At 42.7% G+C, this 23,937-nt stretch overlaps 1 protein-coding gene across 1 annotated transcript; it reads right to left on the bottom strand.

Annotated features, from left to right (window-relative positions):
- Window positions 1-2,547: 2,547 nt before the first annotated feature.
- On the bottom strand, window positions 2,548-4,232 carry LOC103639745 (2-oxoglutarate-dependent dioxygenase AOP2). Its single transcript, XM_008662467.3, has 3 exons — window positions 3,569-4,232; window positions 3,135-3,477; window positions 2,548-3,033 (listed from the first exon to the last, which is right to left on the bottom strand). Exons 1-3 carry the CDS (start codon window positions 3,940-3,942, stop codon window positions 2,767-2,769), a joined length of 984 nt encoding a protein of 327 aa, XP_008660689.1. The 5' UTR covers window positions 3,943-4,232; the 3' UTR covers window positions 2,548-2,766.
- Between the last annotated feature and the right edge of the window lie 19,705 nt (window positions 4,233-23,937).

Below are 23,937 nucleotides of genomic sequence, written 5' to 3'. Positions count from 1 at the left end.
CGGGTTGATTTAATCTGGCGCATCCGTTGGCGATCAAATGGTCCCTATCACCCGACACCCCTTTGGCCGGTCAAGTTAGCAATTAGGCCCATGATGAATTAGAAAATAAACCCGCTGTCCATAGCACAGTGATCTGAGTCTCTATATATTTAGTGCCAAAGACCCTGCCTTCTCTAGTATTTGACGCGTTGTCCAGGGAATTAGAAAACCAGAGGAAATTAATTAGAAATGGATTTTTAATGTAAAAATAAATGCTAGAATTTGTATAATCCCTAGAAAATTCATACTTAGTCCAAATTAATCCATTCTAGTTTCTATAATTTTATAATATTATTGTTTATCAAATAGTGCCACTGTTTTGACATGAAAGCCACATTAAAATTGATACCCTAATTAATCTTGTACCAAAACACATAGAATCTATGGAAATTCATAACTTAAAATGTATAACTTCAAAATTAATGATTCATATTCCTATGATCTTATTTTAATATGTAGATTATTAATGTGTATTTTGTTTATGTGTTTGGTGTGATGTTAATTTCTCCTTTATACTATGCTTGTTTGTATTGTGGCGAGTAGAAGAACCTGTGACTGAGGATCCCGGGGTTCATCAGATAGAAGTTGCTGAGCAGGAGCTCATTGAAGGCAAGTTGTGCCCTTGACCACTTTTATTACCTAATAATGTTCTTTAATATCACTTATTCATGCATAGGGTTAATTTTGATGGGACCCAATAGGTCACCCTAGTTTGATTATCTTTTACCTTGTTTACCCCTGAATCATTTGGGTAGTTATGCTATTGCTTTAAATGGTTTTGGGTTAATATTTCATCATATCCATGTTCCAATTATTTTGTTATGTTATTTATGTTCATGTCAAGATCATTAATTTTGATTGGAACATGGAGCTTAACTTGAGAAACACGTGCCACCACAAGGGTGGAATGGGACGCCCTTGGCTGACTAATTAGGAAAGCTAGTGGAAGACTACCTTACCAAAAAGGGGCAAGGACAGTAGGGGAGTAGGCATGCAGGGAGGTTCTCGGGTTGACTTTGCTGCGATGGCGGTCAGACGAGGGATTCTTGCAATTGCTCTTCCTAGAAACTGTAGCGGGTTTTCGGAAGCTAGTGGAACTTTGTAAAGGCCTCGTAGTGGATCCCTAGCCATTCACCTCGGTAGTGTCTAAGGGTCTAGCTAACCCTGGCGACATGGGATACATGACTTGTGGGTACAGGGTACAACCTCTGCAGAGTGTACAACTGGTATACTAGCCGAGCTCACGGTCATGAGCAGCTCAGGACTCTCGCATGATTAAATTATAGAACTAAATTCAATTTATCATTTGCATTGCATGAGATTTATTATTAATTTTGTTCTATTATTTCTATTATGGTTTGGTATTTACTTACATCTAGTAATTGCTTATAAAATTTGACCAACTACTAAAAGCAATGCTCAACTTTAACCCCTATTGTTGATCAGCTTTACACATCACATGAACTCCCACCTTTGGCGCGTTCATGCACATTATTCCCCACAACTTGTTGAGCGATGAACATATGTGAGCTCACCCTTGCTGCATCACACCCCCACAGGAGAAGAATAGGTGGTTCAAGAGGAGCCACACAACGAGGAGTTCGACTTGATCTAGGTGACGTCTCCCAGTTGACTTTATGGCATCAAGGATGGACTTTAATTCGTTTTATATTTATCTTTTATTTTGTAAAACTTCCGCTATGTAATAAGTACTCTGATGTTATTGTGACATTTATCTCTATACACTTTGTTATTATATGTGTTGTCTTCTTTGGCACATATATGAGATGCACCCGACTTTGTCCCTTAAATCCGGGTGTGACAATAACACATAAAAACATATGTTCTAGTAGCTATGTGGATGTAAACGTGGGTTTAGAGCTAACAATTATGCATAATTTTTCTTATTTTTACCATTTAAACCCCACTCCGTATGAAAAGCCGTAGATGAGTTCGAGAATTTATCCATATTGCCAGTACATGGCTACGGTGGTTTCTATATGTCATGTGTGATTATATTTTAATTTTTCTAATTATTAGTACATATATTAATGATATCGATCTATCTTAATTTTAATACAATTATACAAGTGTTGTTGTGGTACAGGGCATTGGTTCGATTCTTACTCTCATTTAATATTTTTGCTGCATGTCTTGAATTTTGATGTAGACGCAAACACGTGCGAGGTTGACTGGGATGCTCGCGCGGGGGCGTATTTACGCACGAAGAAACCGATGAAACTCATGTATTATATAATAGTAAAGATAAATATTTTCTGTTAAAGGAGCAGCAGTCGCAGAACGGACGGCTAGCTAGGGCGGTTACGCCGCGTATGGGTAGCAGTCGCAGAACGGGCGTCTAGCTAGGGCGGTTACGCCGCGTATGGGTAGGGGTGGCGTGATATCGGGGAGAGGACATGCGCGTTTGGATCGCGTGGGGTGATAGAATGGACGATGCAGATATGTGGACGGCAGAACGATAGGTTTATTCTAAAAAATGACGTATGATGACCGTTAAAACTGATGCTTTAATAATAGAGAAAAAACGTGTTCAAACCAATAGTCGAGCGTCACACGGACAGGTGTCCCAACAAGACCCAAGCAGAACGACCGAGCCTACGGACTGCCTGACTGGGTCACTACATGCATGATGTACAGAGTACGTGCACGAATGACGACAACACATATAGGAGTAGTAGTACAGATAGGCAGATAGCTGAGCGTAATTCACTTGGTGCCGGTGCCAATTCCGCAGAACTCCTGGAGCGCACTGTTCAATCCGGGCCTCTGCTGCCCGAAGCGGAACTTGACGTATTCGTCGAAGTCGCAGGGCCTGAAACGCAAGGGGTGGCGGCCGTGGTCCACGAGCTCCTCCAGCGCGCCCACCACGGCGCCGTGCTTCAGCGACGACCCGAACAGCACCGACAGCCTCTCGCGGTTGCTCGGCGTCCTCACGCGGTGGACGCAGGCAGGCACCCTCCCGTTCGTCACCACCTGCACGCATGTGGTTTATCGATCGCGGTTTTGATGCTGATGATGGGCCTGCGTGACGACGACGAGCTAGGGAAGAACCAGCATAGCATCCGCTTACGTACCGTGAACATCTCGCCGGCGACAACAGCGAACGTGCCGGGCTCAGGGGCCACGGTGATCCAGGCGCCGTCCCTGCCACGCACCTGCAGACCCTCCACCTCGTGCTGCGTGATGGTGGTCACCATGCTGCAGTCCCTGTGCGCGACCATGTACGTCGTCGCTTCGTCGTCGTCGCCGGCGGTCACAGGCGCCAGGGCCCCGTAGCGGGACAGCCGGACGTCGTAGACGAGCGACGCGAGGTGCGAGTCGACGCGCTCCTTCCGGACGCCCAGGCTCTCCAGCACCATCTTCTGCACCGCGTGGTCCAGCTCCAGCATGCCCTTGGCAAACGCTCCTATCGTCTGACTGCAAACACCGATCAGCATAGCAGGATTAAGCGTAGAGTGTATCCTCGACACAAGGCAGCATCCACGCATCAGAACCCGCGTTTGCGTACCAGAAAGCGGCGTTCCCATCGTCGGGCCAAACGAGATCAGCGAAGGCGTGGACTTTGCCGGCGTCCGTGGCTTCGGAGATGCGCAGGCTCTCGAGGCCAGGGGCCTTCTCCGGGTCGGGCCCGATGTAGCCGCCGATATGGCCAGACAGCGTCCCCTGCTTCGCCGGCAGAGGGAGCGCGAAGAGCTCCGGCATCGCGCGGCCGAACAGGTCCCGCCGGAGCTCGCCGTCCAGCGCGCCGTGGGCGACCACGACGCAGCCGAGCTCCTCCATCGACGCAGCCACCGCCGCGCAGGCTTGCACCCAGCCAGGCCCGCCGGGTCGGAGGCCGCGGAGGTCGACCCTGCGCAGCTCGGCCACCTTGCCGGCGTCCATACTCTCTCGGCCACCTTCTAGCTATGCGCTGTGGCCTGATCTGGTTCAGCGGTGTGCAATGATCGAGGTCAACACACAAACCCCACGTTCTATAAGTATACCTATCATTCAGTATCATCGATCAAACTATGCTTTCACTCTAATTGTATAGTTTTTTGTCATCTGTCTAGATACAGGCTATGGTATGATCATATGATTGATTGCTCATATTAATCTATAGCATCCACTAGATTTTATATCCAGCGCAACCTAATTAAGAGACGGCCGGTGGTAATGTAGCCTTTGATTGTTTCGTACAGCCAAGCTGCGTTTGCGTTTTGTAAGATTATATGTCTGGCAAGTATGCCTTTGCAGTGTAATAATGGGAGATAAATCATATACAAGTTTAAAACTTTTGAAGTTACAAAACATGTATAAATGGCAAGAGGTAATGTGTAGCAGGCAGGGAGCGAGACGTGGAGATGGAGGAAGGGGAGCAGCGAATATCCTTGGGGTGACAATGATCGAAGAAAATGCTCAAAAGATACATCTCGTCAATAGAAGGTACCCCTAAAAAAATCATCAATAGAAGGTGCACATTATTCATCCTGGACTCCGGTGCATGTGTTGGAGGGTCGTCTTCAACTTACTTGAAAAATAATTGAACTCGACTGCGTCTCAGTATACTCCGTTTACAAATATATGACGATCTTATCCTTTTTTCTAAAACTTTAATCACTTGTTTTATTCAAAATATTTATTTAAAATAGAAAATTTTAAGTCACCTTAAACAATCTTAAGTGATAAAATAAATCATAACAAAAATAAATGATATCTCACTTTTTTTAAATAAAACGAGCTGTCAAAGTTCTTAAAAAAAGTCAATAACACATCATGTATTTGTGAATGGAGGTACTAATACACAAGGTGACACTCTCTCTACATATGTCAATGGTTCTTCAAGTATTTTTTTTTTTGTAGAGGCTGCAAGACATGGCATTTACTCATGGTCTGCAAGACTGAAAAGTTCGACAAAAATAACTTGGAAACATAGTATTTGGTCGTTGGTACTGCATCAAAAGATAAGAAAACATAACACTAACCGTTAGAGAGTTTGCCATAATTGCTAGGAAAAGGCCATTCCTCAGACACGGAAGCAAAATAAAATAATGTAATAAAAACATATGTTATAAATTTGTAATATTGCATCATATCTTCTCATGATGAGAATGAGTTTCTATGCTACTCTAACTAATCCAAAATTGGTAACCTGTGTCATATTCATTTGGATTACAATTTTAATTCTAAAAGTAGCTTAACTCATAAATCCCATATTTAGACCTTATTTGATCAAATAGTGCATATAGATTATCTTCAATTGATACTCTTTTTCTGCCAAAGGTACTTTCAATTGTAAAAAGTACTCACAACTAGTATCAATTGAAACCATATACATGCATGCACTATCATATAGGGAGGATTTAGTATCTTATGCAATTAGTGATATGCTATTTTTCAATTGGTATCAATTGGTATTTTTAATTGATATCTTTTATAAATGGTAAATAGTTGTAAAATCCATACTTGTCCAGATATCAAGAAAAGGAAATTGTTATTGTAAAATTGGATTTTGAAAAGGCTTTTGACACTGTGGAACACCAACTCATTACTAACATGCTAAAAAGTAAGGGGTTTGGCCCTTGATGGATCAAATGGATTCAAAATATTCTTTCTTCTGAGACTTCTTCTGTTTTGCTTAATGGTGTTCTAGGGAAATCAATTCACTGTAGGCGTGTGAGAGCACCTAGAGGGGGGATAGGTGATCCTGCAAAGCTTAAAACAACATAGACTTGGTCTAATAATTAAGTTATAGAAAATTAGAACCAAGTTTGGATGGGAAGAAGAGAGAAAAGTTTCCTTCACTTGATTGCTCTTTCAAGATATGAAAGATTCTAAGAGCAATAATACAAGTGTAGAGAGAATTAGGAAGAAGAAAAAATCGCAATAAAGTAAATGCACAAGAGACAAAGTGATTTTTATCCCGTGGTTCGGCCAAAGCCTACCTCCACGTTGTGGTGTCCTCCTTTGGACAAGGTTTGCAATCAACCCTTCTCAAGTGATCCAAAGATCAAACTTGAGTGCCACTGTTTCTTCCTTATATCAATATTCCCACTTGTGAGGAATCTCCACAATTTGGAGTCTCTCACAGCCTTAGACAATGATCACAATGATAACTTAGAGTAAGGGAGGGAGATAGAATACGCACACAAAACCACAACGCATCAACTGACGCAAGAAAGCCAAAGAAACGAGCGCAAGAACACAATATCACAATGACAATTCAAAACTGGCGCTCGGATCTCAGTAAAAACACTAATATAAGGAGTGTTGGCGTGCTCTTGAGATGCTTGGGTACTGGTTGAAGGAGCCTAGGGGTCCGTTTATAGCTCCAATGGGGCCCAGGAGCCGTTGGCTTCTCCATTTGGATGCTCCAAAACTTTCTTGTGTGTGGGTGGACTGGACTGTCTGGTGAGCCATAGGGCAGTGCACAATAACGGTCAGTAGATCCACTGATTGGTGCCCTTCCTTTCCTAGGTGGCACTGGACTTTCCGATGATGGCACCAGACCGTCCGATGACTCGAACTAGCCGTTGGAGCGTCGGGAGAATGTCAAAGTAAGCGTTGGAGCGGCTGTCCAGCGCACACTGGATTGCCCGATGAATTCTATAATTAAAATTCCTGAGGCCCGAGGACTTCATTCGTACGGCCACCGGACTGTCCAGCGCACCATAGGACTGTCCGGTGAGTCCTAGACTTGCCCAGATCTTGCTTTCTTAAACCAAACTTCTCCAACTTCTTTTGGCTTTCTTTGGTAGATTCCTTTCGACTTAGACAAACATAGTTAGAACTTAATCCAATTAAGTGTAGGAAACATACCTTTTCACCATAGTTTCACCAGTGTTTGCAATATGCTCAAAACTAAGTCCAAAAGTCACTTTTCTTGCAGAAAGAAGTTAGTAGCCAAACCAAGGTGCAAGATACATTGTAATGGACATGTGCAACTTATTCAAACACTCAAACCTCTTGTTTATATTATTTTACCCAAAGTTGCACTTTTGGCTCTCCTCTTTAGCTCATTTGGACTTTATCTCTTCAACTTGCCTTTTATGGACCTGTGTTCATACTCATACGAAGATAGTTAGTTCAAGATGGTGTATTGAGCACTTAATCACCAAAACAGGTAGAAATGGCCTAGAACCAACGAGAATTAACCATATACCAATGAGAATTAGCAATTCCCATCGTGATAAGGCTAATTCCCCAGTTCTTGGCCAACGTGAATTACCTGAATTCCTGTTGTGTTTCCCTTTCAGCGTGGAGTACTGCAAGGGGATCCTCTGTCACCTCTACTTTTTGTTATTGCATCAGACTTAGTTCAATCAATTGTGAATCAACAAAAATAAAGGTCTTCTAACATGTCTAGTGCTGATGATATCCTTGATGGACTTCCTTATCCTTCAATATGCTGATGACACTTTGATAATAATGGAGGCCAGTCAATTGTAGCTTTTATTTTGAAAAGCTATGTTGCATACTTATGAGATGGTCAAAATCTTAAAAGTAAACTATTGAAAATCCAACATTATCCCTATTGTGAGTGCTGGTAAGATGAAGATTCTAGCTAGCACATTGAATTTTCAAATTGGCTCCCTTCCTTCACATAATTAGGACTTCCCTTGGGAGTTTCATAGCCTAAGATTCAAGACTGTCTACCCCTAATTAATAGAGTTCTGAATAGGCTCTCCAATACTTCTACTTTTCTAAGTCTAGGAGGGAAGCTTCTAATGATGAATTCTATCTTAACCTCCCCGCCAACTTATTATATGTCTACTTCAAATTTGTCTATTTGGGTCATCAAGCAAATTGAAAAATATAGAAGAAATTGCTTATGGAGAGACTCTGACCTAAATGGTAATAAGATGCCTCTAGCATCATGGAAGATGGTTCAAAGGCCAAAAATGAAAGGGTGGTTTAGGTGTGCCTAATCTAAGAACTCAATATGTTGCTCTTCTCATACAACACCTCCACAGATTCTATAACAAAGAACACACTCCTTGGGTCAATTTAGTTTGGGAGAAGTACTATATCAATAACACCCTTGCAATGAAATCTACTGCATTTCTTTCTAGTGAAGAAAATTCTAGATCTTAGCACCTGTTCAAAGGCTTGGCACGTGTAACCCTGGAGATGGTTCAACCATCATAGTTTGGCAAAATTGAAAGGGAAATGTGCCCTTGGGCCATTTCTATATTGTTTTGGTGATTAAATGCACAACACATTATGTTTAAACCAACATGGTGTATGAGCAAAGGTATATGAAGAAAATTGAGCTCTGAAGAGGACATACTACAAATCTAGATGGATCAAGTATAAAGGTAAGTTCTAGACACTTAGTAAATTGTTTTGTGTGCTAAACATGTTTGTCTAAGTGTCAGGAACTCAGTTAAGTCAAGTCCAAAAAGGAGCAAAAGAAGTTTAGCTGAAACAAGTCAAACTTGCACCAGCCTGAGGTGCACCGGACAGTCCAGTGTGCACCGGGCAGTGTCCAGTGCCCTGGTTGGCGCACTCAGTGAACTGGCCGTTCTCGGGGAAAACACTGGGCGTCGCGGCTATAATTCACCAGACTGTCCGGTGTGTGTTTCTATTCCCCCTTAATCTTGTGTTCGTTTGAGATCATTTGTGTAAGGCGCGAGAGACTCCAAATTGTGGAGATTCCTCACAATGGGATATTGTTAAGATAAAGAGAACTGTGGTATTCAAGTTGATCTTTGGATCACTTGAAAGGGGTTGAGTGCAACCCTCGTCCGTTGGGACGCCACAACGTGGAGTAGGCAAGTATTCTACTTGACCAAACCACAGGATAAAAATCATTGTGCCACTTGTCTTTATTCTACTGCGATTTTCTCTCTACTCACTTCACTTACATTATTGCTCTAAGTTTAATACTCGCATAGTGAAGAGCAATTAAGTGAAGAAGTTTACTCCACTCATGCTCCTCACTAGAACTTGGCTCTTGCTTCCAATAATTGAATATTAGTCCAAGTTTGTTTTGTTAAGCTATTTTTACAGGATCGCCTATTCACTCCCCTCTAGGTGCTCTCAAAAATCTTTGGTTCACTTAGCCTTTAAATTTCCTTCTTCTAGAGTTATATTCTTTTGCCTTAAATCAGAACATTACCATGTCTGACTTCTGAATAAACTCCTAGCTTCACAGTCACTTTCACTACCTCTGTCAGATAAAGCCTTTTTACAATTTCATCAGCTTCTAGGGTTCTATCTGCGGTCTAAGAATAAGTTAACATCAAGGACAATTAGTGAAAGTCGCCTAGAGGGGGGTGGATAGGCGGAAACTGAAATTTACAACTTTAAACACACTACAAGCCGGGGTTAGCGTTAGAATAAAATCCGAGTCTGGGAGAGAGGGGGAAAAACAAATCAACCAAGAAAGTAAAGCGGATGACACGATGATTTGTTTTACCGAGGTTCGGTCCTAATGAACCTTGTCCCCATTGAGGTGGTCACAAAGACCGGGTCTCTTTCAACCATTTCCCTCTCTCAAACGGTCACTTAGACCGAGTGAGCTTTCTCCTTAATCAATCGGGTCACTTAGACCGTCACAAGGACCACCACACACTTGGTGTCTCTTGCTTTGATTACAAGTGTCTTGAGAACAAGATGAGGAAGAAGAAAGCCAACCAAGAAACAAGAGTAACAAAGAAACACAAGAGCGATCCTCTCATAAGTCCTAAAGACTAGAATTGAATTGGGGACTTTGATCGGATCGGTGGCTATGATTTGTGTCTTGGAGTGTTGTGTTTTGCTCTAGTATTGAATGGAGTGTGATGAATGTTTGGATGGTTGAAGTGGATGTGGTTGGGGGTATTTATAGCCCTTAACCACCAATTCAACCGTTGGGGTTGGTTGCTATCGATGGGCGCACCAGACAGTCCGGTGCGCCATCGGACACTGTCCAGTGCGCCAGCCACGTCACCCAACCGTTAGGGTTCTGGCGGATTCGACTGTTGGAGCTTTGTCTTCTGGTGGCATCGAACAGTCCGGTGCCACACCGGACAGGCACTGTTCACTGTCCGGTGCGCCTTCTTGCGACTGCTCTTACTTCTGCGCGAACTGTCCGCGCACTGTAGCTTGCAGGCGACCGTTGCAGTCGACCGTTGCGCTGGCTAGCTGTTGCTTCGCTGGTGCACCGGACAGTCCGATGGCACACCGGACAGTTCGACGAATTATAGTGGAGCGGTGCTGGAGAAACCCGAAGGTGAAGAGTTTGGAGTCGTACGGCCCTGGTGCACCGGACACTGTCCGGCGTGCCAGACCAGGGTGCTCTTCGGTTTCTTTTGCTCCTTTCTTTTGAACCCTAACTTAATATTTTTATTGGTTTGTGTTGAACCTTTATGCACCTGTAGAATATATAGTCTAGAGCAAACTAGTTAGTCCAATTATTTGTGTTGGGCATTCAACCACCAAAAACATTAATAGAAAAAGGTTAAACCCTATTTCCCTTTCAATTAGTCATATATTTGGGGCTCCCCTTCTTATTCATTGAGGATAGCATACTTTCGTCTAATGGGTGATATTCATTTTTATCCGATAATTAGAGGAATATGGGCATCTTCTACACAGCTCAAGCACAAAGTGTTCTTCTGGCTTCTAATCAATAATAGGCTCAACACTAAGAAGCTTCTCTAAAGGAAAATTTTCGGTCTAGACTCTTATGACTCAGAACTGTGCATTTGACAGAAAATTGAATCTATAGACCATTTACTCTTCCCATGTAGCTTTGCAAGAATATGTTGGCTTCAAATTGGGGTCTCTTATTCAAGACATGTTCTTGCTACCTAGGCCATAATCGCCATCAAAACCAAATGGGTGCCTTTTTAAATGTGTATCAATATTCTAATGACCTAAGCAATCTGGAAGCAAATAAATGAATGTCTCTTTCAAGGGACTGATCCTTTTGTTCAGACATGCTATAGTCAATTTAAAGAATTTTTGCCCTCCTTCATAGAATGGTGTGGGAATTTTTTCCATCCATCCGTCATTATCGGAATCAATTAACATAAATTACATTGTAATATAGATTCATATATTAATCTTTTGTAAAATACTCTTATATTTAATATATTTTAGTAGGGGTCCTCACCCCTCCTATTTCATCCAAAAAAGTAAGTTGAGTTCAATAGAGTTAAAGTTTTATAATTCTCTATTCACCCCCTCTAGGCGATATCATGGTTCTTAAGTACCCTCAAGGTACTTTCAAAAATACAGTAAAGAAAAGAATAAACAAAAAATATAGTGCATCACTCTTCTTGTACCAAACTAGTCTAGCTTGCCCACTGCCTAGATGCTGGCCTCAGCCCAACGTTGTCTGTCACCCTGCTCTCCTCCCCTTCATGCGCACTAGGACACAACCTAGGCCTAGGTCGCTGATCTTCCCTCCCTCCTAGGCCAAAGGAAGCATGTTGCTTCTACGTCATCCGATCTGATCTAAGGGTGTTTGCCTAGGGCAAGTATAAAAGGTGTCTTTTCGGTGAAGGGGAAAACCCTAATCATTTCTTCATCCCCCTCTTGTAGCTCTACCTCTCCCTCTCTCTTGAGCAACTCCTTTTGCTCCATGTTTTCTCCCCAACTCTAATGAGTGAGACAATGTAGTGGATCTTGGGTCCCTTGCCGATGTGCGCACAACCAGCAAGCGTCCTCTTGGTGGTACCCTAAGGGCCCATGCACACCATCTTACCCAAGATTAGCAGCCATGTCGCCTTCGTACTTGTCTTCGTGGACCAGATAAGTCTTACCTGCTTTGCCTCATATTTATGAGTGCTCGGAATGGATAGTGTTGAAGGGGCAAATCATTCGGTCAGATGGTGGATTGCACCCGCCCTGGTCCTCGGATGAGGAGTAGGCTTAGGTGTTTGCTTGGCCTTCTAGATGGACACAAGAACACAAGGGTTTAGAGTGGTTCAGGCCACTGGAGCGTAATACCCTACATCCACTTTAAGTTGTATTGCTTGAGAACTTGAGAGTCAAAAGTCGGAGTGTGAATCGACCTCCTACGCTAGGGAGCAAGTGCTATCCCTTTTATAGTCCAAAGGAGGCACAATACAAGGGAGCTTAGGCCCCGACAGCTGGGCCTAGGAGGGTTTACAATGTAGAACAGAGAAAACTAGATAGAGCTGACAACACTAGATCTTCTTGAGCGTGTATCCCTTCTTGGTCATCGAACATGCTCCTAACATCCCATCCTCCTGTTTTGTTTTATCAGAGTATCACGCAGCCCTTGCGGTAGGTTGCGGAATAGTCTGATACTGTCACACCCAGTTTTAGAAAGGCAAACAGAATGCGAAACTTGTACGTGCCATGATCAGAAACTCACACACATAGCGATTACATAGTTGGACATCATCACACATTGCTCAAAATAAATAGTGAAAATATTAATTTATTACATCAAGATGTCCAAGACATCCACAAAGTCATTAAGTTGACATAATCATTAACATAATCAAAGTGCGGAATACGAAACATAGAGGATAAGGCCTTCACAGGCAGCTGACTAGGGGTTTGCCACTAAACATGACTATAACTCATCGTAGTCCTAAAACTCCTCAAAGTCCTCTATGTTGCCTGCATCTCCTCCTGAGCACTGATTGCAATGGGGACAACCTGGGGGTGGGGGTTTTTAAAGCAAGGGTGAGTACACATCAACGTACTCAGCAAATGTCCCATTTGGCTAAAGTGGACTAGCCGTATGTGGCGTTATGGTTAAAGCAGTTGCTTTTAGTTGGTCAGATATTTATTACTAGTAGTAAGCCAAGTTTTAGTAATAAACCTAGTTATTAACCAAAAGTACTCCCTGCAAGAGGAAATACCAGAAATCATAGATATAATCATCACAAGTTACCATTATCATAAAAGTATCCAAAGTTCTTCTAATCAAAGAGGATCCCAAGGCTTCTCTTAATCGTGAGCATGACTGATATACCAGTTTCTAACACTCTGCAGAGGTTGCACACTTTACCCACGAGTCGTGATACCTTTCTAGCCTGGGTTTGCAGGACCCGATCTTCACTACCGAGGTGAACGACCAGGGATACACTACGTAGCCTTTACAAATATTCCCCTGGTGCATAGTTGCTCATTTGGTTTCGCCAGTCATACAAATAGAGTACTCCTCCCTAAGGTGGGTGATTAACAAAACCAAATCGAATGAACCTTGTCACCCACCCTTAGCAGAGCGAGCACTATGCCCCAGCCCCATTGACGACTGAAAGGGAATTAGGCTTACACCTTTTTCCTAATTGATTTTGGTGGTTGAATTGCCCAACACAAATAATTGGACTAACTAGTTTGCTCTAGATTATGAGTTCTACAGGTGTCAAAGGCTCACAACAAACCAATAAAAAGACCGAAAAAGGACTCAAATATAGAGAGCTAAAGTCAGCCGAAGTGTGCCCTGGTCTGGCGCACCGGACTGTCCGGCGTGCCACCGGACAGTGTCCGGTGCACCAGGGACTCCAACTCTGAACTGCTCACCTTCAGGAAATTCTGGAGGCTGCTCCGCTATAATTCATCGGACTGTCTGGTGTAGCACCGGACAGTGTCCGGTGGCGCACCGGACTGTCCGGTGTGCCAGCGGAGCAACGGCTACTTCGCGCCAACGGTCGTCTGCATAAGGCATTAAATGCGCTACAGTGCGCGCCAGAGTCAATGCAGAGCCTGATGGCGCACCGGACACTAAACAGTGCCAGTCCGGTGCACCACCGGACTGTCCGGTGGCCTAGAAGACAGAAGCTCCAACAGTCGAAATCCAACGGCCAGGTGACGTGGCAGGCGCATCGGACAGTGTCTGGTGCGCCATACGACAGCAGCCTTCACCAAACGGCTAGTTTGGTGGTTGGGGCTATAAATACCCCCAACCACCCACCATTCATTGCATCCAAGTTTTCTGACTTCCCACATCTTACAAGAGCTATAGCATTCAATACAAGACACACCAAAGAGATCAAATCCTCTCCCAAGTCCTTAGTTCATTCCAAATCAAATAGTGACTAGTGAGAGAGTGACTTGTGTTCATTTGAGCTCTTGCGCTTGGATTGCTTTGTTTTTCTCATTCTTTCTTGTGATCAACTCAATTGTAACCGAGGCAAGAGACACCAATCGTGTGGTGGTCCTTGCGGGGACTTTGTGTCCCGTTTGATTGAGAAGAGAAGCTCACTCGGTCTAAGTGACCGTTTGAGAGAGGGAAAGGGTTGAAAGAGACCCGGTCTTTGTGACCACCTCAACGGGGAGTAGGTTTGCAAGAACCGAACCTCGGTAAAACAAATCCTTGTGTCTCACTCTTTATTTGCATACAATTTGTTTTTTCACCCTTTCTCTCGGACTCGTTCATATTTCTAACGCTAACCCGGCTTGTAGTTGTGCTTAAGTTTATAAATTTCAAATTCGCCCTATTCACCCCCCTCTAGGCGACTTTCAATTGGTATCAAAGCCCGGTGCTTCATTAGAGCTTAACCGCTTGAAGTGATGTCAGGAGATCACGCCAAGAAGATGGTGATCGGCGGTGAGAAGTCCGCTACAAGCCACGGGAAGGCTCCATCAAGGGAGTCCGCCAACAACAAGAAGGATGGATCCCCTTCACGCATTCGATCGCACAAGAGTGGCGAGAAGAAGAAGAAAATGAAGAAAGTGGTCTACTACGAGACCGATTCTTCCTCGCCCTCTACATCCGGATCTGACGCCGCGTCCGTCACTTCTAAGCGCCAAGAGCACAAGAAGTATAGTAAGATCCCCCTACGCTATCCTCACATTCCTAAGCATACTCCATTACTATCCGTCCCATTAGGCAAACCACCGACATTTGACGGTGAAGATTATTCTAGGCGGAGTGATATTATGAGATATCACCTAACCTCACTCCACAAAAGTATATGGGATGTTGTTGAGTTTGGTGTACAGGTACCATCCATAGGGGATGAAGATTATGATGAGGACGAGGTGGCCCAAATCGTGCACTTCAACTCCCAAGCCACCACTATACTCCTCACCTCTCTAAGTCGAGAGGAGTATAACAAGGTGCAAGGATTGAAGAGCACCAAAGAGATTTGGGACGTGCTCAAAACCACGCACGAAGGAGATGAGGTGACCAAAATCACCAAGCGGGAGACGATCGAGGGGGAGCTCGGTCGCTTCAGGCTTCGCCAAGGGGAGGAGCCACAAGAGATGTACAACCGGCTCAAGACCTTGGTGAACCAAGTGCGCAACCTCGGGAGCACCAAATGGGATGACCATGAAATGGTCAAGGTTATTCTTGGATCAATCGTTTTTCTTAACCCTACGCAAGTTCAATTAATACGTGGTGATCCTAGATACACACTAATGTCTCCCGAGGAAGTAATAGGAAAATTTGTGAGCTTTGAATTGATGATCAAAGGCTCAAAGAAAATCATCGAGCAAGATGCCTCCTCCACGCCCGAAGCACAATCGGTCGCATTCAAGGCGACGGAGGAGAAGAAGGAAGAGTCTACATCAAGTAGACTCCCCATTGACGCCTCCAAGCTCGACAATGAGGAGATGGCTCATCATCAAGAGTTTCTGCCAAATCCTCAAGCAAAGGAGGGGGAAGGACTACAAATCCCGCTCCAAGAAAGTGTGCTACAAGTGTGGTAAGCCCGGTCACTTTATTGCAAAATGTCCATTATCAAGTGACAGTGACAGGGATAACGACAAGAAGGGCAAGAGGAGAGAAAAGAAGAGGTACTACAAGAAGAAGGGCGGCGATGCCCATGTGTGCCGCGAGTGGAACTCCAACGAGAGCTCCTCCGACTCCTCCTCCGACGAGGACGCCGCCAACATCGCCGTCACCAAAGGGCTCCTCTTCCCCAACATCGGCCACAAGTGCCTCATGGCAAAGGATGGCAAAAGGAAGAAGGTAAAATCAAAATCCTCCACTAAATATGCATCCTCTACCGATGAAGATCATTCTAGTGATGAGGAAGATAATTTGCGTACTCTTTTTTGCCAATCTTAACATGGAACAAAAGGAAAAATTAAATGAACTAATTAGTGCTATTCATGAGAAGGATGAACTCTTGGACACCCAAGAGGACTTCCTAATTAAGGAAAACAAGAAACATGTTAAGGTTAAAATGCTTATGCTCTAGAAGTAGAAAAATGTGAAAAATTATCTAGTGAGCTAAGCACGTGCCATGATATTATTGCCAACCTTAGAAATGAGAATGCTAGATTAATTGCTAAGGTTGATTCAAATGTATGTGATGATTCAATTTCCAATCTTAGTGTTTAATTGCTAAGGTTGATTCAATTTCCAACCTTAGAGATAATAATGTTAGTTTACTTGCTAAGATTGAAGAATTGAATGTCTCTCTTGCTAGCCTTAGAAACGAGAATGAAAAATTAATTGCTAAGGCTAAGGACTTAGATGTTTGCAATGTTACCATTTCCAATCTTAGAAGTGAAAATGACATTTTACATGCTAAGATTGTTGAAATAAAATCTTGCAAACCCTCTACATCTACCGTTGAGCATGTTTCCATTTGCACTAGATGTAGAGACATTAATGTTGATGCTATTCATGATCACCTAGCTTTAATTAAGAAACAAAATGATCACATAGCTCAACTTAATGCCAAAATTAATGAGCATGACTTAGAAAATGAAAAATTTAAATTTGCTAGAAGCATGCTTTATAGTGGGAGACGCCCTGGCATCAAGGATGGCATTGGCTTCCAAAAGGGAGACAATGTCAAACTTAATGCCCCTCCTAAAAGATTGTCAAACTTTGTTAAGGGCAAGGCTCCCATGCCTCAGGATAACGAGGGTTACATTTTGTACCCTGTCGATTATTCCGAGCACAAAATTAGGAGAATTAACTCTAGGAAGTCTCACTCTGGCCCTAATCATGCTTTTATGTATAAGGGTGAGACATCTAGCTCTAGGCAATCAACCCGTGCAAAATTGCCTAGGAAGAAAACTCCTATTGCATCAAATGATTCGAACATTTCATTTAAAACTTTTGATGTATCCTATGTTTTAACTAACAAATCCGGCAAAGTAGTTGCCAAATATGTTGGGGGCAAACACAAGGGGTCAAAGACTTGTGTTTGTGTACCCAAAGTTCTTGTACCTAATGTCAAAGGACCCAAAACCGTTTGGGTACCTAAAATCAAGAACTAAATTTGTTTTGTAGGTTTATGCATCCGGGGGCTCAAGTTGGATCATCGATAGCGGGTGCACAAATCACATGATAGGGGAGAAGAAGATGTTCTCCTCCTACGAGAAAAACCAAGATCCCCAACGAGCCATCACATTCGGGGATGGAAATCAAGGTTTGGTCAAAGGATTGGAAAAAATTGCTATATCACCTGACCATTCCATTTCCAATGTTTTTCTTGTAGATTCTTTAGATTATAACTTGCTTTCCGTTTCGCAATTATGTAAAATGGGCTACAACTGTCTTTTTACAGATATAGGTGTTACTGTCTTTAGAAGAAGTGATGATTCAGTAGCATTTAAGGGAGTGTTAGAGGGTCAGCTATACTTAATAGATTTTGATAGAGCTGAACTCGACACTTGCTTAATTGCTAAGACTAACATGGGCTGGCTCTGGCATCGCCGACTAGCACATGTTGGAATGAAGACTTCACAAGCTTCTAAAGGGAGAACACATTTTGGGACTAACAAATGTTCATTTTGAGAAAGACAGGGTTTGTAACGCATGTCAGGCAGGGAAGCAAGTTGGTGTTCATCATCCACACAAGAACATCATAACGACTGACAGACCACTCGAGCTCCTACACATGGACCTATTTGGCCCGATAGCTTACATAAGCATCGGCGGGAGTAAGTACTGTCTAGTTATTGTGGATGACTATTCTCGCTTCACTTGGGTGTTCTTTTTGCAGGAAAAATCTCATACCCAAGAAACCTTAAAGGGATTCTTGAGACGGGCTCAAAACGAGTTCGGCTTAAGGATCAAGAAAATTAGAAGCGACAACGGGACGGAGTTCAAGAACTCTCAAATTGAAGGCTTTCTTGAGGAGGAGGGCATCAAGCATGAGTTCTCTTCTCCCTACACGCCACAACAAAATGGTGTAGTGGAGAGGAAGAATAGAACTCTATTGGACATGGCAAGGACCATGCTTGATGAGTACAAGATTTCGGATCGGTTTTGGGCGGAGGCGGTCAACACCGCATGCTACGCCATCAACCGGTTGTATCTACACTGAATCCTCAAGAAGACATCGTATGAACTCCTAACTGGTAAAAAGTCCAATATTTCATATTTTAGAGTCTTTGGTAGCAAATGCTTTATTCTTGTTAAAAGAGGCAGAAAATCTAAATTTGCTCCTAAGGCTATAGAAGGCTTTTTACTAGGATATGATTCAAACACAAGGGCATATAGAGTCTTTAACAAGTCCTCTGGACTAGTTGAAGTTTCTTGTGACATTGTGTTTGATGAGACTAACGGCTCTCAAGTAGAGCAAGTTAATCTTGATGAGCCAGATGATGAAGAGGCTCCATGTGTCGTGCTAAGGAACATGTCCATTGGGGATGTGTGTCCTAAGGAATCCGAAGAGCCTCCACAAACACAAGATCAACCATCTTCCTCCATGCAAGCATCTCCACCAACTCAAGATGAGGATGAGGCTCAAAATGATGAAGGAGAAGATCAAGAAGTTGAGCCACCTCAAGAGGAGAGCAATGATCAAGGGGGGATGCCTATGATCAAGATGAGGAAGATGAACAAGTTCCAAGACCGCCACACCCAAGAGTTGTAACACCCCAAAATCTTATTTTGGGAACTTAGCAAAACTCTCCAAAGGTTTTGATTTTAAAAAAATATATATTTAAAAAAATCTTAAACTAAAAAATGTTTCCTTTGTTGAATTATATATTTTGATCTATTCTATAAAAGAATTAAGTTAAACTATCCCTTAATCTAAATTTTACACTAAGAATATTACCTTAAAACAACTACGAGAGGGATATTAAGGATTTATTTTAGTGGGTAGATTTCGTTTAGAGATGTGTTCATTTAATAAAGAAATAAATAAATTAGTTGGTGCATTTCGTACTGGTACTTTGGTTGTGCATTTTATTTTGCAGACAAATTCATATTTGAAATTGAAACCGAAATTTAAAAGTAAAATATAAAACTAAAACAAATAGAAAAGAAAAAAATAGGAAAAACTTACCTGTTATTGGGCTCAAACTGCGACGCAGCCCATGCTGTACAAATGCACCGCACAAACCCACCCACGTTTGTTTTCTGAATTCTTTATTCCTCTTGCCGCGCATGATGTCACCACGACCTCAGCGATGATGTCAGCCAAGCTCAATGACATGTGGGGCACTTTGGCCAGGATCTACTTCAAGCGTGAGCTCCGATCCAGTGGCTGCAACAGAATCGCACTAGTACGCGTGCGCACCTACGAATTCGCAACAAACTTCTGAAGTCCGTCTCAATCTTCTACCTGTCCGGCCTAGTTCCACGCTAGATTAGACTCGTATGTCCCTATATATACTGGTCGGCACCCTCCTCATTCCCGTATCGACGGATGGACGAGGAAGCTAGGGCCTGGCGGAAGGAACTCCAGCACGACGTCTCTCGGGGTCGAGCATCTCCGCAACCATGAACTTTGGTAATACCTTCCCCCACGTGTTCGCTTTAGTATCTGCATCATTTAGCATCGACCGGCGTTGAAGTTGGATAACCCGGGCCTCCTTGCGACTTCATCATCCATGACGCTACCGCGGGAGCGGGAGTGCGGGCACGCCGCCGTGTTTGGTAGCTGGAGGTAGGAGAAGAGACCGGAGCCGTAGAGAGGTTGATGTGCGGCTGAGATTAAATGGCGTGTATAACGTTTCGTTGTATCGAACCGTGACCGCTAGATGTCAATCTAATGGTCTCGGTTGGATCGGGGTATGGATGTCTCGGAACCATCGAATGTTAATCCAACGACTGCTAGTGCGTACCGGTTCGTTTTAAGAGAAATCTAATCCTGGCGCTCTGTTGTTGATCGGACGGCCAAAACGTCATGATACCCCTTCGCCTTGTACTTCTTTCGAAAGAACCCCTATAGTTTGCTGAATCAACCTACCGTCCAGTACAGCGTTAAAATAATTATAAGTAAGTCCTGGTTTTTGCAGAATAGACCCTAGGGAATTTTAAATGGTGTACGCAGTACGGTCTGGGTTTATGACTTAATAAATTAATATCAGAAAATGATTTTTATATATAAATTAAACTCCAAAACTTCATAAATCCATAACTTCTTTATTTTAACTCCAAATTGATCCATTACAATTGCATTGAATTCATAATAATATTTGTTATCATCTAGTAACTTTATTTTATTATGAAACTTGGATTAAAAAAATTATGCACTTAGTTTCTTTTAATCCAACACTTAAAACTTTGGAAATTCATAACTTCACCGTTTTAATTCCGATTGGGTCCGTTCAAGTCACGTTAGCTTCGTATAAACATTTGCTATACAGTAACAACATTAATTATACCATATCACATACTTTTATAGTTAGATATTTATTTAACCTATGTCTACTAGGTTAACTCTTCTAATCAAAGCTAACATGTCCATAGTTATAATTTGGATAAAATATGACCTCTAGTCAAATTATAATTAAGATTAAAGTTGAGTTAATTATTCATAGAATATTCTCTGATATGGTGTATACTAACCAATTTATAATATAGTTTAATATATAAATCACATAGATCTTCCATAAATCATAACTCCTCAACCGTAACTCCGAATCTAGCGATTCTTGTTCCCACAATCTCGTAGCAACGCGTAGATTATTATATTTAGTTTGTTCTTATGTTTGGTGTAATGTTAATTTTGCCTATACACTGTTTGTCTGTATTACTACGTTTAGCAGTGAGGGCACGTGTCATCTGAAGAGCAAGTTGGTACCTGGAATCCCAAGTCCCAGGCAAGTTGTGCCCTTGATCACTTCTTTTTACCCACTCATGTTCTGATTAATCATAATGATCTGCATAGGTTAATTTTGATGGGACCCAATAGGTTACCCCAGTTTGACTATCTTTATACCTTGTTCACCACTGAATCTTTGGGTAGTACCTGCTATTGCTTTATGTTGTTTTGGGTATAGAGATACATTTCATTCATGATTATACTTTTTTATCAGTTTGTTAATTATTGTTCATGATAAGATCATTATGTTAATTGGAACATGGAGAACCACCCGGGAAAACAGTGCTACCACAAGGGTTTAATGCGACGCCCTTGGCCAACTAACTAGGAAAGCTAGTGGAAGACTACCTTACCCGAAAGGGGCAAGGGCAGTAGGGGAGTGGTCAGTGTAGGGAGGCCCTTGGGATGATTTTGTTGCGATGGCGGTCATGCGAGGGATTCCTGCATTGGAGCTTCCTATAAACTGTAGCGGGTTTTCTGAAGCTAGTGGAACTTTGTAAAGGCCTCGTAGTGTTACCCTGCCTCGCCTCCTCGGTAGAGGTGTATGGGATTGGCCGTCTCTTGGCAGATGGGTAACATGACTTGTGGGTAAAGATGCGCAACCTCTGCAGAGTGTAAAACTGGTATACTAGCCGTGCTCACGGTCATGAGCAGCTCGGACACTCACATGATTAATTTATGGAACTAAATTCAATTTGTCATATGCATTGCATCGCAGGTGATGTTGTTACTTTTGTTCTACTACTTAATTGGGTTGGTATTTACTTATACTTAGTAATTGCTAATAAAATTTTGACCAACTCTAAAAGCAATGCTCAGCTCTAACCATTCTCTTTGGTAAGCCTTACACTTCACGTGAGTTCCCACCTTTGGCGAGTTCATGCACATTATTCCCCACAACTTGTTGAGCGATGAACGTATGTGAGCTCACTCTTGCTGTCTCACACCCCCACAGGTCAAGAACAGGTACCGCAGGATGAGGCACAAGGAGGATGTTGTGGCGATTTCCTGAGAGGTCTAGGCCGTCGTCTCCCAGTCAACTTTGGGTTGCTGGACCGTTGTCTCCTTATAATGTAATAATTTATTTATTTTGTACAGAACTCCAATTATATAGTAATGATGTGACATTCGATCATGTGCCATGATTCATCATATGTGTGAGACTTGGTCCCAGCACACCTGGTGATTATGTTCGTGCCCGGGTCTTGGTGCCCCGAAACCCGAGTGTGACAGAAGTGGTATCAGAGCAATGTTGACTGTAGGACGAAATCTAGATAGAACTAGACAACCAATACTTCCTTACCTTTGCCACTCTGATTCTATCTAAACTTTTCTTAATCTTTTCTCATCTTTTTCCTCTTTACTCTGATTATTCTTACTTTTTTTCTTTCTAAAGACCAATGTGGATTTCACACTTTGAGATCTGGTGCCTAAAGTGACTTTAGGAATAGGAGACCTAATCTTAGGAACAAAAACAAAACTATTTTCTTGAATGTTTGTTCTTATGAAACCTGCTTGATTTGGTTCTTTGATTGAGTGTGATGAGTTGTGGAGTAATGTCCACAATTACATCTGCGTATACATATAGAAAAAATGTTTATAAAATAACTAGACAAGCTAGATTATCCCTCATTAATGTATCTAGCCTAACGATATCCATATCATCTTAAAAGATTCTATCCTACACTCATAGATCCATCTTATCTCAAAAGATTCTAACATATCCTAATAATATATGTCCTACCCTAGTAGATCTATCTAACCTAAACTAGTCTAATCTAGTCATATCCAATCTAATCTAGATCCTATTTAATCTAATATGATCTAATCTAGTGTGAGTTACTTAATGCTGGTACAAAGGATAAGGCCATACTCCAAATTCACTTACGCCTAAATTGGTGACTGAAGCGTCCCCAATCCTCTGGGACTCAAATGTGATACAATTACTAGTCCCAGGAGGCTAGTACACACATTTATACATCAGATGATACCAAATCTGCTTAAACGAGACAAACCTACAAAGGTGGCGAACAACTTTAAGAGTTGGTCCACAACTCGAGACATATCATCAGAGTGGGGCTGAAGCAGCCCGATATACACAGTGAAGCAATTCAGCGGTCCAACAGCCACAGGCAAGGTTGGGAACAGTCGTAACTCTTACCCGATCTCCTTTTTCTGAAAAACAACAAATAAGCAAGGGTGAGTACAAACGTACTCAGCAGCCCACCTTCACCCGCGGAATGGGGAAATCAGATATAATGCATGGAATATGTGGAGCTCAGGATATTTTGCAGAAACAGCAATATTTTATGCAGAGTTGTTTTGAAAAACATTTTGTATTTTTGCAAAGCGCATCCTCTCCAAAAGGAGCAGGAAGTTTTTCAGTATTATAACAAAATCCCCTGGACTAAACCATCCAGGTATCTCAGCAGTTCCCACTGGTTTTCATTTTCAAAAACAGCTACTGGACTTCCCGTCCACCATAGCTCACAGCTCAACCGCCGAACCTTTTTAAAACCACTTTTCAAATGCATCTCTTTTTTTGGAAAACAAAACATTAATTGCCATACCATACCAGACTCGTCCATTCCTGTGGACACAGACTATTCGAATAGGTTTTCAAACTCTGCGCAGAGGGGTACACTTTACCCACTAGTTCGGCTCTGCGATCCCATGGCCGATGAGACCCGAATCCGACTCTCTTTCTTTCCCCGCACGTCCTAACCTTAACGGTTATCCGGAAGGAGTCAGGCCACCACCATGTCCAAACCGGACAAAACTTTCCCCCTCCTTATCCTCCCGGTGCTCCCCAGCCTTCATAACCCTGGGGTTGGACCGTACGAGTTCAGATTGAGTGACTGCCCACACAGCCTCGAGTGGTTGTACTATTAAAGAGTACAGGTAGTGAAGATGACAAACCGGTCCTTATATGAGGGGACAATCCTTCTGCTCACGCCTAAAC

The sequence above is a fragment of the Zea mays genome, chromosome 9 (genome assembly GCF_902167145.1).
Source record: "Zea mays cultivar B73 chromosome 9, Zm-B73-REFERENCE-NAM-5.0, whole genome shotgun sequence".
Lineage (NCBI taxonomy): Eukaryota > Viridiplantae > Streptophyta > Magnoliopsida > Poales > Poaceae > Zea > Zea mays.
Note: the sequence above shows the minus strand (reverse complement) of the source record. Positions and strands in the feature narration are given on the sequence as shown.